Genomic DNA, 17,831 nt, shown 5'->3' with positions numbered 1-17,831 from the left:
TGACAATCACCCCGACAGCCGGCTTACGTTCCGTAACTTATTTATTACGTGGACTTAACGCAGTTAGTATAACAAAATTTTAAAGAATTGACCGCTCCAATTAATACAAAAAGTGCGTAATAATGTAAATTAAAACAATTTTGAAAATATTTTCTTTGTGATTTAACTGGTCATTGATATAAAATGAATTTTTTCCAATCAGAATTTCAATGAGTCTGATATCTGATCATAACTGCGGTATAATCTTTTTCACCTTTATTGAAATTTAATTTTAACATTATTCGTTGTTTGGAGATTTTTGACAGAAGAAAACATTCCCTGTCCATACGTGAATTTATTTTGTAAAATTAAGATATATTTACTTTTAGTATTTATTTAATCCAAACTTTAGTACAAATAGTAGCAAATCCTATTTGCAACCCTGCAGAATGCAACTGACGTGTTCAAAAGGCGTCCGCGCGGCGTTGTTTGACAGAAGACGACTTCGTGGTAGCGGCCACAAAAACTTCACAAATTTGCAGAAAGAAATATTTTGTGGATAGAAAATTAAAGTTTATTTATATTATTTTAAGTTAAAAACACGTAGTTCTACAAAGGTGATAAAATGGGCTTGGGCGAGCTGTTGCAGTTTGATGAAATGCTCCGCGACTTTAACAGAATGAACAAACGGCAGGTAAATTTATGTTTTTAACGTGAAAGAAGTAAGGTGCGGGGGGTTGCGTTGTGTATTACACGTATGCACTTAACAATTGTATACAAAAAATGCATTTAATGTTAATTTCTCTTTAATATTATTCCCCCGCTTATGTTTTTAGTCCTTATACCAAATATTGAGCTTTGCGATGATTGTTTCATCGGCTTTGATGATCTGGAAGGGTCTAATGGTGGTAACTGGCAGCGAGTCGCCAATTGTGGTGGTACTCAGTGGTAGTATGGAGCCGGCTTTCCATAGAGGCGATTTGCTTTTCTTAACAAACTACAAGGAGGAACCAGTGCGTGTAGGAGAAATTGTTGTGTTCAAAGTGGAAGGGAGAGATATACCTATAGTACATCGTGTCGTTAAACTGCATGAAAAGTGAGTGCTAATTAACACAATATAATTGCTCATTTAATTGCTCATTATGAAATGGAAAAATTGTACTTATAAATTATAGGGAAGATGGTTCAGTAAAATTCCTAACTAAAGGTGATAATAATAACGTGGACGATCGAGGTCTTTACGCTCCTGGACAACTGTGGTTGACGAAAAAAGATATTGTTGGTCGCGCCAGAGGGTTTCTACCATATGTCGGTATAATAACTATATTTATGAATGAGTATCCAAAAGTGAAGGTAATGTAATTTCTTTTATGTCACATTTGCTTCAATTTAAAATTATTATTTTTTTAGTGGGCAATATTATCGATTTTAGCTATATTTGTGCTTTTACATCGCGAATAATATCCAGCCACAAATCACACAGTTAGATATAAGCAAAAGGGTATCTACCAGGCCACGTACGTAGCAGAGGGCCAACAGTTAAATTCGAAAACCGCAAACAGTCATTGCCATCGCAATCAAAATATCAATAACAACACCAAAATCGGCAATCGCAAGAGAATTGTTAAATTAAACAAGTGAATAAAAAGCTGCAAACATAAACAAAAGACCTTTGTGTGGTTGTTAGCAAAATAATGAAGTGGTTAGCGAAAATTCTTTTCACAAAAGCAAAACAAAATAAAAAATAATACGTGGATTGTAAAATTATTTGGTTTAAGTACTTCCTCGGCTATGCCATTTCATTTGTCGCGCAACGAATTATTCCAACAGTACATCTCATATACATGGTTTGTGCAAACCTTCTGTAACAAACGTAATAATACAAAGATATAAAAAGCATTTTTAAATTATTATCTAAGCACATTAAATAAAATTTACGAAGAATTTAATAACGCCAACTCTTTTTGCTTATAAAGCAGGCACGCTTATTGGGAAAAATTGTAGCATATTCGCCAAAAGAAGTTGTGTTCATGTAATTTTTGATTCAATTTAGTTGGTGTTTTATACTGTGCATTTAAAAAATAAGTCAATGCATTTAGTTTGTATGCATTTGTTAAAGACTTTGGTTTCGCGCTTTGCCTTTGTTTAATTGATACGCAATATAAATATGTAAGTTCAATTAGCACATAAATAAAATTGGCATAGACTTCATTTCCCACGGTGATTTATTTATAAACGTAAAAAGACAATTTCTTCTTGTATTTTTTGCACATTTGTCTGATTGAATTCAAATTTGAAACTGAATAAAATTAAAAAAAAAAAATACATTTTCTATAATTAATTACTAATTGATTTGAGAAGGTTGCACGACGAATTTTTTGTACCAAATTCTTTTGAGCTGCTATCAGCTGATGGTTTTCAAGATAGTTGGTTGAGAAAACCACGTTGACGTTTTTTTACTTTTCTATATTCTTTTTACTCTATTCACGATTTTAGAAACTGCATTAGTATAGGCTTTTCGCAATCGTATTGTGGTTTTTATGCAAAGCCACGTAGCTTTACAAATGCAAATGAGTTCAAGAGAGAAGAAATTATTTCCATTGCATTATTGAAACACGTTGAAAAATCATATTACAGTTACAGTCAACACTAAATATTATTTTTTATTATTTCAACACATTTTTATAAAGTTACACAACTATTAAAGCTTTATAACAAGTGCTTCTTGTATTTCACAGCTTAAGGTTGGTACTGAAAAATTATTTTATTTATATTATTAACTTATATTAAACTATTTTCTTTCTCTAGCTTTATTTAACAACTAAATATTTTGTGTCTATAGCGTCATAGACTAGCCTCTATCACCGTGTTATCGTTCATGTCTGCTCTGGAGTGCATTATTCGAGTTTGTGGCAGATTATACGAACGCCTGCTTCTTTCTGTATATTTGTTACAGGAACTGGAATGAAAAATCTTTGGCGTTTTTATGCGTGGCGAATTTTTCCAACAAAATATTAGCCTTTATATATTTTGTTCTTGCAAAATTCACACACATGTTTATGCATATATTTTTGCATTAATTGCTGACGCGTTTCACTGCTTAGACATCGGATGGTGCAGCTTTATTTCTTGAACATGGTTTCCATCAAATTTTCGCCGGGTTGATTTTTAGGGCGCGGCGATGGTGTTAGCGAGCGGGTATGCGGTGCAAGTTCATCCTTTTTATGTACTGCCGAGGTGGCAGCACGACGTTGACGAATCCTTTCCTCCATAACGCTGGGCACCATGAAACAGTTGGACTCACGGTAGATCGGCTTGCGACGATCGTTCCATGGGAACTCCCATTGGATGGGTGTGAAGTCACGGCGCCATGGCTTGCCTGCAATTCAAAAAAATAATATTCGATTCAAGACAATATTAAACACAAATCTAAGTTATGGTACTCACGTGGTTTGAACCAGAAGTGACAGGTCCAGTCTTCTTCGCCATCGTCGTCCACATCACTAAGGAGCAGTTGAAAAAAAAATTAAAGACTAAGTTAAAAGTGTACTGCATATTCGCTTACCCTCTCACATAAACCCGCACATAGCGTCTATTTTTACGGAACAACTCCAATGCTTCGTTGAAAGTTAATTCCAACGCTGGCGTATTGTTAATTTGCGTAATCTCATCGCCAATGCGCATGCCGGCACTGCGTGCCATACCAGTTGGTGTCACATTGATAATGGTTAACGGTTCGAATTGATCGATCCCACCGGTTACTTCGATGCCCCAACGTGAATCGACGAAACTCATAATGCGACGATCAGTCTCGAGCGTGTACGTCATGCGGAGCTCATATTCGACATTATCGAAAGCGTCCGACTCGTACTTGGGTAGTCTGTTCTTTGGGTCGCGCATGCTTTAAGGGATAGTTGGTATTTTTTTTAGTAAAATTTGGAGCCATTTCTGTTTTTTACGGTATATCTTTCTACCTGTTATTAGTTTTTTTTGTAAACGCGTTAAATGAAACTCAGCTTCTCAACGATCCAACAATTCCACCACCACTACGACCGATTCTTCGTACGTTTAGTATTGCTTCTGGCACTTTTTGTCACTAGCGTCCAACACAGGCACGTCCTGACAACTGCTCGACCAAAATTCAATTGTTCGCTGCATCGCCAAGTGGGTGGCATTTATAGTGAGCTGCAGCAGCAGTGATTTCACGGCCAATGTGTTTTTACTTAGTTTCAGGGTTAAGGGGTACAAGTTCGATTACACGTCATTAATTGCTTGCAGTTTAGCGCTTTAGTTTTAGCGCAATTCGTTTTTTACGGCATTAAAAATAGCAAATCCGTGACCATGTGCTGAGGTTTGCCAAAAAAATTGCATATCACCAACAACAATATAGTACAGATTACCATACTTTGTGTGAGACATCTAACTTTGCATTAAGCACTGATGATCGACAAGCGGTTAAAAGGTGGCTTCATTGTTCCCAAGCTTTTAAAATATATCCAGTATATTAAAGATATGTTAAAAACACTCTATCTTCTCTCAATCCGTGTGAGTTTCGCACACTTCCGTATGTTTTGCCCTTCTCTAGATAATTGATGTAAAACATCTTGTGAATCCCTGAAAAATTTATCATTACCTTTCCGGTTCAAATTTATAGTACGTTATTCGCTTATCTGGAGCAGGTTGATCTCTACTGTTTCGACTTTCCCTAATTGTCTTGTTATAGAAGCAGAAAACATTTCTGAAGTACTGGTGCCGAGGTGACAGTCCTTGGCCGGATAAAAATACAGGTCTGTTCCGGTTACTTAGACCCTACTGCCGTCCCTTAGTCTCTAGCGAGTAGCTGTGAACTTCAAAAACTTCATCGAATTGCGCTTAAACAGCGTCAAGTGGACTCATGGTTGAACTTGTGGACTTAGGCCGCAACGAAACTGACATATGTACCAAAAAAATAAAGAGTTTGCGAATGTCCCGTTAGATGATCGTACTATATCAGTATCAGTAGCAACTTAACGGCGTCCATAACATATGGAGTCTTTGAATAGTAAGGAAACGGAGTGAGCTGAGAACTTTTACTCATCATATTCTGTTATGCATAGATATTTACTCAAAAGGGGTCTCAGAGGCTGTTGTGTCCTTCTGATTTGAGGTGTTTTTTTTTGTGGAGGGTCCCAAACTCGACGCACAACCCTGGAGAGGGATGATTCGCATTTTTCACTTTAGCTCGCCTTCAAACTGATGTTTTTTGGCTACCCAGAGGAAACTTGGTCTAAGACTGGAAGTCGTGAGCTCCTTGGGTCATATGTAAAAGAATCGTTTATGGCCACTTCCAAGTGAATGGCGCTCAGAGAATTTTCCTCACTTACGTGAACTTCATCCTCCTGAGTCTGGTAGCGAGCGAGGGCAAGATGAAATATCTCCTGTCATCAAACAAACCGTCGTCACATTCGCGACTTGGCTGCCACGTCATTGTTGACAGTCACAACTTCGAAATCTTAGATAATTTCGTTTATATTGAAACCAGCATTAATACCAACAACAACGTCAGAATAACTGATGACAACAGGTGCAATTGAGAAGTAAATTCCTCTCTCGACGAACAAAGACCAAACTTTGCAAGTCACTTATCACCTGCGTCCTGCTTTATGGTGCAAGGGTCTGTACGATGACAGCATCTGAGGAGTCGGCGTTAAGAATTTTCGAATGCGGAATATTTATGGTCCTTTGCGCATTGGCAACTGGGAAAACCGCAGTTGATGGAACGATGAGCTGTACGAGATATACGACGGCATTGTCATCATGTAGTTCAATGAATTAATGTCATCGGAATGAATGAACACACTCCAGCTCTAAGAGTATTCGACGCGGTACTCCTCGGAGGAGGCAGAGGAAGAGGAAGACCTACACACCGTTGGAGAGACCAAGTATGGAAGAAACAAACAGCAAAAATGAAAAACCGCGTAAGCTAATAAAGAAGAAGATAGGTATTTACTAAAATTGTCGCTATGATTCTGAAAAACGACGACGGTAGTGGTGATAAACATTTTCAACTCTTCAAGAAACTTTTCACTTAGCAATAGTAATCACTTTACTGGACGTTACGAATATTCTTCAGAAGTTGAAGGTTTTGGTACACATTTCGTCTAAATAAGGTGAAAATCGGGTATTTGCAGAAATAATCCTCAATACAGACCCGGTATATTCCACTCTACTTTGATCTTATAACTCAAGAAAACATAGTTTAATAATGCACCGAATGCCAAAAAGTCGGGAAGGCTTTGATTGTCAAGTTACAGTCTAAGCCCCTACGGTTTCTAATACTACAGGCTGTAGTCCCTCAAAAACTACCATAAAATTTTCATTATGAATCTAAGTATGCATACATATGTCTTATATACCTGACAGACCACATTTCCATCCATATTATATTTCCTGGAACCCATTTTTATGTATTAAAGAAAAAGCTAAACTTGAAAATATTTTATACACGTTGCACAGTGTAGTATATATAATTTTTTAACAGTTCTTCCCCACTACTAAGGCATATATACTTAAGTAAGTACAAATGTATTGAGGCGGTTTAATCTTAATGGGAGCGCCAATTCTTGAAGTAGCACTGCAGCGAGATCACCAAAACAGAGAGCTGAAATGAGTGTGTGCACTCAGAGTGCCGGCCAGCGCCAACAATCTCAACCAACAGTCACCATTCAAGCACTACCCGACCCACGCCTGCGACGTCTTCTTGTCAGTAGTATTTTTGTCGCAGTAACGTTCGGACAGACAATTTAACTGCATTGTAATCGTAAGTGCTAAGTCAATTTGTCTCAGTGATTAGAATAGCAATAATTTATTTACAAGGTGTTGCAGAAGTATGTATGTATATATTTGCAAGTGCGAATTTATTTATACATATGTAAATATATACAGTATGTACTATGAGCTCATGTGTATAAATATGTGCTATGATAAACAAAATTGAGGATCTAATAAAAATGGTTGTGAACAGAAAATCGTTTAATGAATGACAGAAATTACTCATAAATATATACATATGTGTATGTACGTATGTATATGCGCTTGTGTTTGTGCGAATTAAATAAGTTTACTGTAAAATTATTAAACATTTAATGCAAATGTTAGAAACCAGTCAGAAAATATATAACAACAACAATTAACTTGTCATGTAAACAGTTACCGCCTTTTGTATGCTTGCTTATATTCATATTTGCTATATATGCATGTGTGTAAGTGTGAATAAGTATGCATTGTTGTTGTTTATTCTATTACCCTAGTCTCCATTTGGCCTACTTGCGTTTAGCGCATTGGAATGCATGTGTAATTACTCAATTCCTGGCAGATCACATCATCGCGCGGCCGCTAAACCCGGTCGCCCGCCCACCTACGCTACCTGTTGGTTGGTCGCCCCCAATCGGCTCTTTGGCATATCAAAGTCGTCTCGGTTAAGCACACAAACACTTGCCATTTGAGAATTTTAATTTGTTTTGATATTTTATGCAGCAAAATATTTTCCAATAAGAAATTAGCACAAAAAAAAAAAACAAAAAAGTCGAATGATTTGTTATTCCAGGCATGGTCGGGGGCCAAAGCGTGTTTGGCGATCTGTTGCGTGAGCATTGCGATGACTGCGAAAGGTCGCACAGCGCTGGCCAAATTCAACAATTCCAGGTTTGGCAATCAGTTTTTACGTGTTGTTTACTGTTTTAAAATCTGTATATACGTCACTATGTATATGTATGTACAATGTTTTTACGTAAATGGAAATATATTAAAAACAAGTAAACACGCGCTAAATGGCTTTTTTTTTGAGGTCATAAATTTATGAAGAAATATTTGTTATATTACTTAAGTAAATATAAACACAACAAGTAAGAAAGAGCTAACTTCGGGTGCAACCGAACATTTTATACTCTTGCAACTCAAAAAGAAATCAGATCCAGGGAAATACCTTAAGGTGCAAAACGTCAGGTAGAGGTTGGGAATCCAATACATATAACCCATACACTGACCGACATATTCCACATAAGGTTCGTTAGAAAAACGAAAATAATTATACATTACCAATAAAATGCTCCCTGGGTTTCATTAAGGTATCCCACATACCATCACCTATCATATGAAGTAAAGTCAGCCGGATGTTCGAAAATCCTGATATTAGTTATATAGGGGCTAGACCAAGTTTTCGCCCGATTTCAACGATTTTGGGCGCAAAGATGCACTGTAATTACTAAAACACGAATTGAGATACCGGATGTCACCCGGAAGTTCCAAAATGAAACCAAATTTCTTCTCGAAAGTTGATGCAATAAAATCCTCCCCAAACATGAGTCATATTGCTGAACTCTGGTACATCGCTATTTACTGTGTGTGTTATCTAATCACAAATTTACACATTATTTTGACTCGGGCTGGCTATCTACTTAGTTATCTAACGGCAAGCCCAAGAAATGTGCTATTGCGACGGAGTCAGAATTTAGGGAGAGGAATGTTAGATGAGTGAGGGTTTGCTGGACATGCAAAGACATGGTTGCAGTTATGCGGATTATGGATAAAGAGGAGCTTAACCTGCTACAATATTCAGAATGAGGTTGCGCAAGGGTCACTCTAGATTCTCGTAATACCTAAAATCTTTGGGATGTTGACAGTCGGAATTTTAACGTCATCGACCGTAAGGCTAAGATCCAGTCTGTATCCCTTCCTCTAGTTCGAGAATATAATCGCAGTGGTTTTAGTGGGGGAAAGTGCCAAGCTCAGAGAAGAATTAGAAAGTTCGGTGAGGTAACCGTTTACTTTCGAAAAAATGCCATTGATCGATGTCAATATCAAACAATCATCAGCGTACGATGTAATAAAAAAATTGTCTGGTGGTTGAGGGAGTATTGAAATATATAGTACAAGTTAAACAGTAACGGAGAGTTGCGTCTTTTACTCTGCAGAATCCTCAGTTTAGTCGTTGTCAATTTAGAATTATGACCACGAAACAGTAAGGCTGGTTGCAGACCGCTCAGGTAGTTCAGCCTTGGCGGAAGCATGGATTGTTCTAACATACTTGTCAGTATTGAATGATTGCCTATGTCAAAAGCTTTTGACAAGGCTAGGATGATCGTTCTCTCACAGGTTGGCTTTCGATTTTGGTAATGAAATATTCAGGACGTTAAGTCTGTTCACGTTTCAGTGGTAGGAGCACTCTTCCGACTTTCCACATATCGGGTATTTAAAGAGTGGTCAGCGTCTTGTTATAAGTCTCAGCTGGGATGTCCTCGTTGCCTTCAGCGAATTTAGCCTGTTACGATATCGATTAATTTTAGAGCAGTTGCCGCTAAATTGTTGACTAGTTTTGACATAATATTCAGTAGAGTATAGTCCCAAAAAACCCTTCTGTAAATTTCAAGCGATTCCTTGTTTTCTATGGTAAAAATCGCCTGACAAACTTTTCGTGTCATAAACAAATCTCTGCAAACACATATATTAATTGACATATGGACACATAAAAAAGGTTGTATCAATCTGGTAAAATCCATTCGATTTGGGCATGCAGCAGATAGTTTATACGCACCAGTCTGGGTTAAATTTGATGAGTATATTTCAAACTTAAATCAAATAAAGAGATTTTGGAAGGTAAGACTTGAAAAAAAAGATTAAATATTTTAGATGCGCCCTAATATATATATACAAATCTATAGAAAACCATAAATATTCATTCCCCGTTCTGACTGCTTAGGCGGACTTATGTTTGCTAAATATTTCTGATAATATCCAATGGCTTTGCTGTTGTACTTTTTCTTACAATTTATAAACATGTGCATAACAATATTTTTGGGAATTTTTATTTTTACTTATAGTTCAAATATTTTCATAACTCTCGCGGAAACTCATGCGTAAACTTTTTAAATTACTTTTATCTTATCATTGTGTTAACAACTAATGCCATAAGACATGGAATTTGGTGACTCAATTAAATGGAGGTGAAATGTCATAATAATACATACTTACACACCATATGTTCATATGCATGCGTAGTAGTAAGCACAGTTGGCTTACTGGCACTTTGAAGCAAAATACAAAAAAAAGTTTAATAAAGCTGCCGCCACAACAATTTGAAATATTTGTACAGGTGTCTACTTATGTACAACAAATGTTAAGATATTAAAAAAATACCGTTATTTATCGAAAATCTAATTTAAACTATTTAGAATTATGATATCTTAAATATAAAAATAAATCACTTAATCATTTTAATGAATTCCGTTGTATGAATAAGATATAAAATACATACATACATATGTATATGTATACATACAATAGTACTTAGGTACATACATACAGTACATATTTAAAAATCAGAATGCAAATGTTATACGATACTCTTGTTGTTTTTATCTTCTTCTATAGAACTTGTTTGCTGCATTTGCACGTCAGTACTCGTATTCTTCACCTTAACCTAGGACAACAACACACCCAGCCACTGTAACCGCGGAGCGCGTGAGAGAATAAAACTCGTACTCCTCTACTACAACAAAACCGACAGCTCAAACTTCAATCGCACTCAATACTAGCTTTTGAAAGCTACAGACACCCGAGCGCAACCACTGTAAAACAATATGGGAAATCCACTGTGGTTTATCTTTTGGTTTTTGGTCTTCTGGTTCATCTCATTCTTTGTGGCTTTCTTGGCTGCGTTCCTATACATAATATGCTATGTGTTGGAAGTGCTGTTTAGTGGGTTATCGGTGAGTATTAATAATATATGATACAACTCTAACCACAAGTAAAGCATGTTAGGGGATTGCTCATTCTGAACAGGTCAATGGACAAGTCCCCGGCCTACCATAGTATAACAATTTTTTTTTTTTGCAAAATGCGTATTTTTTTATTCAGCATAGTTACTTTAAAGGGTGATATACTGATTATGGCGACCCTCTAACTTCTTTCGAAACCATTTTTGTAGTACGATTTGTTCATTGCTTCAAAGCAGGCCTCAGTTTCGGCGATCACCTCTTCATTCCACGAAAATTCCTTTACAGCGGGCATTATTTTGAGATCTGAGAATAGAATCTGGTCGCTGGGGTCATTATAGGGAATTCGGTGGATGCGGCAGCAATTCGAAGTTCAATTCTTGGATTTTTGCCATTGTTTTCACTGACTTGTGACACGGTGCATTGCTTTTGTGCAGCATCACTTTCTTTTTCTTCAAAAGCGCTCATTTTTCAACGATTCTAGTCCTTCAAATTGTCCAATAATGCGATGTGATGCTGTTGATGGTGCTTCCTTTTTCAAAGTAGTAAATAAAAATTATACGCATGTATCCTAAAATACAAACGCCATAACCTTGCCAGCCGAGTTTTTTTCCACGCTTTGGAGCGAGTTCGCTTGGATGACTGTCGATTGCACTTCGCAGTGAAACGATACGGTCGAGTTTAATACGGTTGAACATCTCCAAACAGTGCTCCGAATCATCAACTCGTCGTTGTTTCTGATCAACAGGGAGCTCCCACGGCACTTACTTTGTAAAGAGCTTTCTCAAACCAAAATCATTTGATGTCTTTAGAGTGACTGTTATCTTGAACAACTTCACTTTACTGTCGCCTAAAATTATTTTGTGGACTTTTTTGATATTTTTTTTCGGTAACAGCCATTAGGTCGTACAATGCCTTGCTCGTTTTCGGTGCTCATTTCGCTTCTTTCAAATTAGCAAACCACTTTTCAGCTTCAACTATATTTTTTCTCTTCAAAAAGCAATATTTTATTACATTTTTTATAAATTATTTCACAATAAAAAAAATTGCTTCAATCAAAATGACATAATTTGCAAACTAATGGTCCGATTAACTAAAAATAATATATATTTAGTTCTAGTAGTCAGGCCAGGGACCAATTTCAATAGGCCTGTTATTTATAAGCCTTATTGTGAGATAATTCTTGACGAGATAAAGGGCGTTGCACCCAACTTTGAAAAAAGGTGGGCATTCAATTAATCGTACTTCTGAGGATCCGAAAGTATTGTTGCATTACTAAACTCAAGGCATATAGTTTGGTCAACGTCAGTATATGGCATAACCTTCGCTTGTCGATGTCTGTTAAGTTGGTTGAAGGTCAATATATTCTCTAAACAATAGCACATATGTATTCATGTATTCATATGTTTTATTTTTGGGTTATTCTCTGGTGCTCATACTTATCTGTTTTTATTTATGTTTGGAATCCAAACATTCCCCAGGTCATAAAGGTTTGACCACTTAATTGTCACAGTATATAAGATTATCAGAGAAAGTACGAACGAGCCGTATACAGGGATATCAGAGGTTTTTTTTTATTGATACGAGGCTTAGGCTTATCACCTAGTCTGAAGTTTATGGTACGAGTATATACGTACTTGATGGGAGATAAGTTTAAGGTAGTAAACTCCACTACAGACCTTATCAACTAGTTTCGAATCATCAATAATAAAACTCACTCTATCAGAGTACAAAAATTTCAGAGCGGTTAGAGCCTCAATTGTACCAGTATACTCGTACTTACTGTTAATTGATTTCTGATATAACTTGGCCCTATTCCTTTTTTCAGTTATGGCCAATTGCCATATAAAATTGCAATAAGTATGAATATCTTGATCTTATTTTCAAGTTTCTTGTTTGTTTTATAGATATTGTAGCGGTTATCTAATCGCCGCTTGGGTGGTATGGTTCGGGTTGGTTGTGATCGAAGTCATCTAACGGTAGGCCCAGAAAATGTGTTGTTTCGACGGGGTCGGAACATAAGGAGAAGGGTGATGCGTAGTTCGCGGGGCATATAAAGGGATAGTTAAAGTCAAGCGGGGACTCATTGCACGCTGGACATATATTTGGTATGTCGGTGTTGATTCTTGATTAGTAGTATTACAGTATCCAGAAGGAAGTTGCGCGTTCTAGACCTGTTTTGGATCGGCAAGTTTTAGCTTCTTATATTCTTCCTACGAGATTGTTTGTTAAAATCAGTTTAGGTTTGCTGAAAAGAAATAATACCGCACACACCCTCTTTATTCCAGTATTAATGGGGTAACAATAATATAACTATCCATAGTCGTTTTAAAAAAATCAGTTCTTCCAAGGCCTCTTTATTAAAGCACGAATGAACGATGTTACAGTTGATGACTAAGGGAAAGAGTAATCATAGATTCCACCTACCATTCCAGCTGATTGTTTAAAATGGAAAACAAAAATAGTCTAATATTGGTTGTTTATCCGAATACTGTGGTGATATTTAAAAATCCATATTTTTTCGGAAAATTTATGATTGTACTTTAATAGAGAATGAGAATCCCGTTGGTGATATTGCTGCAAAGTATTATCTATTATCCAAAATGATATTTCAGTTTTTTCAGACTTTGGATATATTTTTAGAACTTGGTGATACACACGCATTTATTTTGTAGTCCTTGGAGTCTAATATGAGAATTCGTGGGTTTTGTATGGAGCAAAATATTTACTTTTAATTTTTTTTTTTCGAACAATTCCAACATCCAGTGATATTCATCTGAAGATAGTTAGATCACATCAAAAAAATTTAGACTAATATCTTTGAACTATAAATGCTCGCATATTTAAGAACGTAATTAAATTTGTGAGTCAGTGATCTGATAGAAGTAAGACATTAACTGTCGCATGACATCACTTTGACGCGGTCATTCTCCGTCTTTTAATAAAGCAGTTTGCATTTAATGGCGCATTCATTACGCATCACGTCAAGAGGCCACTCTGTTCTATATCAATATGAATCTATGACTTATCCAATCACTGTGGCACTCGTAACTCATGTGCGAAACACTTTCAGTGATAGTCGTATGGGAGTGAATCACGATAGTTCTTCCCTTTTGAATTTTTTCATTTCCATATTTATTTCTTAATTTAGTTTCGATGATAAGTTCAAATGCGCTCAAAACTGTTTTAGTTTGAATAATGAGGAAGATAAGAAATAATCACTTATTGCTCTTATTAAATGAAGAACGCTCTTGAGCTGTGAACAGGGGCTTTTAATTGATGATAAAGTTCGTATATTTTTATACTTTCGCAACATGTTGTCAAGAGCGTACATAAGGGCTTTATAGGAGACAAGGAAATTCAATAGATAACATTATCATGACAATCTTTTATTATCTCAAGTTTAAAATGGCCAATAGCTGCAATTTTACTAAAAACATCGGACATTTTGTGAGGTCTAGCATGAAAATGCAGAGAGAATATTTTTGATAACGGCATGCTCTTGTGTCAAAAATGAGTAAAAATCGGGTCAATAGTTTCACTAGTCTACCTTATATACTGCCCAATATGTAAACAATCTTTATTAATCCTTTTACGGATTTATATTAAATTTTCTCAGTATGTTCAGTAAGGTTCGCCATTACATCGTGTCACTTTTTATGCAGTTGCAGCCGAACATAGCGCTTCCTTACTTGGTTTTACATGTTATTTCGATATATTATTAATTTATATTGTAAATCTTTATCTTTACACAGTGTTTGCATTATTTATTGAATAATTTAATTTCAATTATTTTTCAGGGTCTCAACAACCTTTTGTTGAAAGGCATACAATTCCCCCACTACTGCGCTGTGGGTATGATTGAATGCAAGTCGCCGTTATAAATGTTGGTCTAAAGTAAAATAGTACTTGTTTCTTTTGTTATTCTTGTATTGTTAGTGTCTATATACATATAAATATTTAAGCTTTACAGTTAAATTGTGGGATGAATTTGTTTTGTCCAAATCGTATATGAGGCCATTTAACTATTTACATTAAATGTATTTTTCTACGCAGTCTAAAATAATTTATTGTAATAAAAATGAGCTAAAATAAAATTTATTCAATATTGAGTTCATGTTTTATTAAAGAAAGTTCTGTATGTTATGAGAAAAGGTCATACAAAAAGAAAAGTATCGAATGTTAGGAGATTGTTAAAATCGGCTCATTGTGTTGCCTAAAACTCTAAAGTGTTGATGAATAAAATGCTCATAAACTGACAAAGTGACTGAAAAAACTGTCTTTTCCAATGCGGGACAGATGCTCCATCTTTTTCCGGTGGTTTGCTTTTGATTTTTTTGTAGGTTTCTCAATCTGTCAGCTCCATTCTGCAGGCATCGGAGAGGACTAGTGGGGAAAGGACCTGTGCAGAAAATCTGATTGATATCTCAAAATTGATGGACTAGTTCGCGTGTATACAGACATGAGGTCGGACAAACAGATGTGGTGCTGTTCATTTTTATATACTATACTTACCCGGCCAAGGGCTGTTATTTTAGTAATCTAACCCTGTTTAAAAAAGAAAAAAACCCTGTTTGAAAGAGAAAAAAATAACTCATATGCAACACATAACTTTTTTACACATTCCATTTTTTGATATTTCAAATCATTCTGAAGTGTGTCAAACAATATTTTTTTTATTTTACATTCTATTTTTAAAAACTTAATTCTTTTGAGAAATAATTTTCTGTCGCCAAGCGAAATTTACTTTTTTGTGACCTCGGCAGAGTAATTTTCTTTGAAAAGCACCAACTACGTTATGAAGAACCCGCTCTGGTTTATTTTCTGGCTATTGGTTTTACTTTTCTTCGCATTTTTTGTGGCTTTCTTCGCATCATTCTTTTACATATGGTTCTATATGTTTGAGGCATGCTGTGGATGCTGGAATGTAAGTAAAATGTTTGTATTATGTTGGCAGAATTATGCAAAGGTTCGAAAGCATAAATACATACATATACTCGTACTTATTTATATCGTATGAAATTTTATAATCTTATATGGAACCAACTTTTCGATCCATATCATACATGTGCATTAGATATTTTGAACTGGTTAATTAGTTTTTTCGCTTTATTGCGTCTCACACAAGATAAATTGTAATCAAATATTTTTACTGCTCGCCTAACTTTATAATTACTATGTTATTTTTCAGGGCATAAACAATTTTCTTTTGAAATGCGTACAATTTCCACATTATTGCGCCGAAGCCATGCTTGAATGCAGATCTCCATGCTAAATACTGACATTTTATAGTAAATGCTTATACAAATGTAAATGTATACATATTTGTAATATATATATTATATGGAAAACTTATAAATAAAAAAGCTTATAACGAGATATACTAGTTGTGATATACTTTTGAAAACCCGAAACCCAAGAGTGTTCGATGTCGAGTAGTCAATCTATTTGTAAGTTTTCAAAACAAAAGGAACAACGTGAATCACACAAAGCAATTTGTCCCACATTGTTTTTGTTACTGATCGCCAAGCCAGTTTTAAAAAACATATTAAAAGTAATCAAGAGAAGATTTTGCCTCCCAGCTGCGAAGTAAAAGGATTATAATGGGGGTCTGGCGAGTTTTGAGTTGAAAGCAGAAGGTAATTTACTATTATATATTTGTACTCGTTTATTACCAGAGACGTTGATAAAAGAGCCAACTTTATTTATTTTCATAATGCGTGATCCAAGTAGAGGTACTTTTTTCAATAGCCTTCGTTTGACAGTTCACGCTCGATTCGTGTCAGGCTATTATGTTGTTTTTGTTCAGTATTGTTTGGCATTTCATCACGAAAAGACTTACGCCTGATCAACGTTCACAAATCGTTCTATATACTTTAATATGAAAATCATGTTCTGTAAAGATTATATTTCGCGCGCTTCGTTCAACTAATGGTTAACATAATCGGCCTACTGAGCATACTATTCGCAACATCATCTCCATCTTGAGACCCAAGGTTCATTGTTGGATAATATTCGAACGAATAGGCTTCGTCCAGCATGCAGTGAAGAAAATATAGCAGCTGTAGCTGAGGGTGTACATGAAGATAGCGAAAAGTTCATTCGGCGACGTTCGGAACTCGGACTGACGTATGGAACCTCTTGGCGGATTTTTCGACGAGATCTTGAAAGCGTACAAAATAGACATTGTGCAAGAACTTAAGCCGTTCAACCTTCCCAAGCGATATCGCTGCGTTCTATGGGCTTTTGAAAAGTTTCAAGAATATTCAACGTTTTTGAGCCAAATTTTGTTCAGCGATGAGGCCTAATTCTGACTCAATGGGTAAGTAAACAAGCGCAACTGCCGTATTTGGGATGAAGCACAACCTGGAAAGATTTAAGAACGGCCATTTTATTCAGAAAAAAAAAAAACAAAAGCGATTTCGCGACCGTTGTCGCCTCATGAAAACCGACTATGGTATTTGGTGCCCTTAATTGAAGCTTGTGATCTCGGCAACATTTATTTTAAACAAAACGGCGTCACTTCCCACACAACGCATCAATCCTAATGAGCATTTCCTGCATTTTTAAGATTGGGCGTGTTTTTTCCGATGATTTTTGACTTGGTTGCATGACAACCTCATAAACCCATGTGCCAACGGCAGTTATAATGCTCTCCATGAATGTGGGATCGGAATTTGCATGATGAAGCATATCCAAGGAGACCTGTTTACGGTACTCTTTTTAAAAAAATCAGCATTATCAGGACGAGTCGAAAAAATACGCGTAACATACTCAAAATATGCCCCAAAATCATTCGAACGAAATTCGCTCCAGTTATCACTCAGAGATGAATTATACTAGAAGACTAGGATATAATTGCTATCATGTTTTTCTATATGTTCTATATATGGTTCTCCAAGCAATGACTTAAAATTTTTCCGATCAGGACTCGAATTTTGGCATGTCTGTTTTGGGATAAATGCAACTCAGTCATTTTTAGTTTCTTATATTCGGCCGTTGGTTATTGTACGGATCTTCTGGTAGAAAATTTTTTTGTTTCATCCACGGAGAAGAACGGATTCACTCCAGCAGTAGAGCACCTTTTCTTCAGCGTTGTGT

The 17,831-nt window shown here is 36.0% G+C and overlaps 2 protein-coding genes and 1 long non-coding RNA gene across 6 annotated transcripts; 2 read left to right on the top strand and 1 right to left on the bottom strand.

Moving 5' to 3' along the window:
• The first annotated feature begins 456 nt into the window (after positions 1-456).
• On the top strand, positions 457-2,190 carry LOC105231873 (signal peptidase complex catalytic subunit SEC11A). Its single transcript, XM_011213370.4, has 4 exons — positions 457-673; positions 816-1,075; positions 1,155-1,332; positions 1,390-2,190. Exons 1-4 carry the CDS (start codon positions 605-607, stop codon positions 1,438-1,440), a joined length of 558 nt encoding a protein of 185 aa, XP_011211672.1. The 5' UTR covers positions 457-604; the 3' UTR covers positions 1,441-2,190.
• Positions 2,191-2,610: 420 nt separating this feature from the next.
• On the bottom strand, positions 2,611-4,137 carry LOC105231874 (uncharacterized). The gene is made up of 4 exons (XM_011213371.3): positions 3,954-4,137; positions 3,545-3,880; positions 3,427-3,482; positions 2,611-3,358 (listed from the first exon to the last, which is right to left on the bottom strand). The coding sequence occupies exons 2-4, from the start codon at positions 3,877-3,879 to the stop codon at positions 3,102-3,104; spliced, it is 648 nt and encodes a 215-aa protein (XP_011211673.1). The 5' UTR covers position 3,880; positions 3,954-4,137; the 3' UTR covers positions 2,611-3,101.
• Positions 4,138-6,712: 2,575 nt separating this feature from the next.
• Positions 6,713-16,109, top strand: LOC105231875 (uncharacterized). 4 transcript variants are annotated; one of them, XR_007421511.1, is made up of 4 exons: positions 6,713-6,845; positions 10,387-10,724; positions 14,531-15,657; positions 15,922-16,109. It is a non-coding gene; the product is annotated as an uncharacterized LOC105231875 (long non-coding RNA). The 4 variants fall into 4 exon arrangements; XR_007421512.1 differs by having other exon boundaries at positions 6,718-6,849; XR_007421513.1 differs by lacking the exon at positions 6,713-6,845 and adding an exon at positions 6,906-7,035.
• Positions 16,110-17,831: the final 1,722 nt, after the last annotated feature.

The sequence above is a fragment of the Bactrocera dorsalis genome, chromosome 2, assembly GCF_023373825.1.
Source record: "Bactrocera dorsalis isolate Fly_Bdor chromosome 2, ASM2337382v1, whole genome shotgun sequence".
In the NCBI taxonomy this organism is placed as follows: domain Eukaryota; kingdom Metazoa; phylum Arthropoda; class Insecta; order Diptera; family Tephritidae; genus Bactrocera; species Bactrocera dorsalis.
The sequence above is the reverse complement of the archived record's forward strand: the minus strand, read 5'-3'. Positions and strand labels throughout refer to the sequence as shown.

Bases quoted from the DNA above. Each gene is read 5' to 3' on its own strand.
- LOC105231873 (XM_011213370.4), top strand. From the start codon at position 605: ATGGGCTTGGGCGAGCTGTTGCAGTTTGATGAAATGCTCCGCGACTTT. The intron at 674-815 runs GTAAATTTATGT...TTATGTTTTTAG, and splicing joins ACAGAATGAACAAACGGCAG to TCCTTATACCAAATATTGAG. The intron at 1,076-1,154 runs GTGAGTGCTAAT...TATAAATTATAG, and splicing joins GTCGTTAAACTGCATGAAAA to GGAAGATGGTTCAGTAAAAT.
- LOC105231874 (XM_011213371.3), bottom strand. From the start codon at position 3,879: ATGCGCGACCCAAAGAACAGACTACCCAAGTACGAGTCGGACGCTTTC. The intron at 3,483-3,544 runs GTAAGCGAATAT...ACTGCTCCTTAG, and splicing joins GTGCGGGTTTATGTGAGAGG to TGATGTGGACGACGATGGCG. The intron at 3,359-3,426 runs GTGAGTACCATA...TTTGAATTGCAG, and splicing joins TCACTTCTGGTTCAAACCAC to GCAAGCCATGGCGCCGTGAC.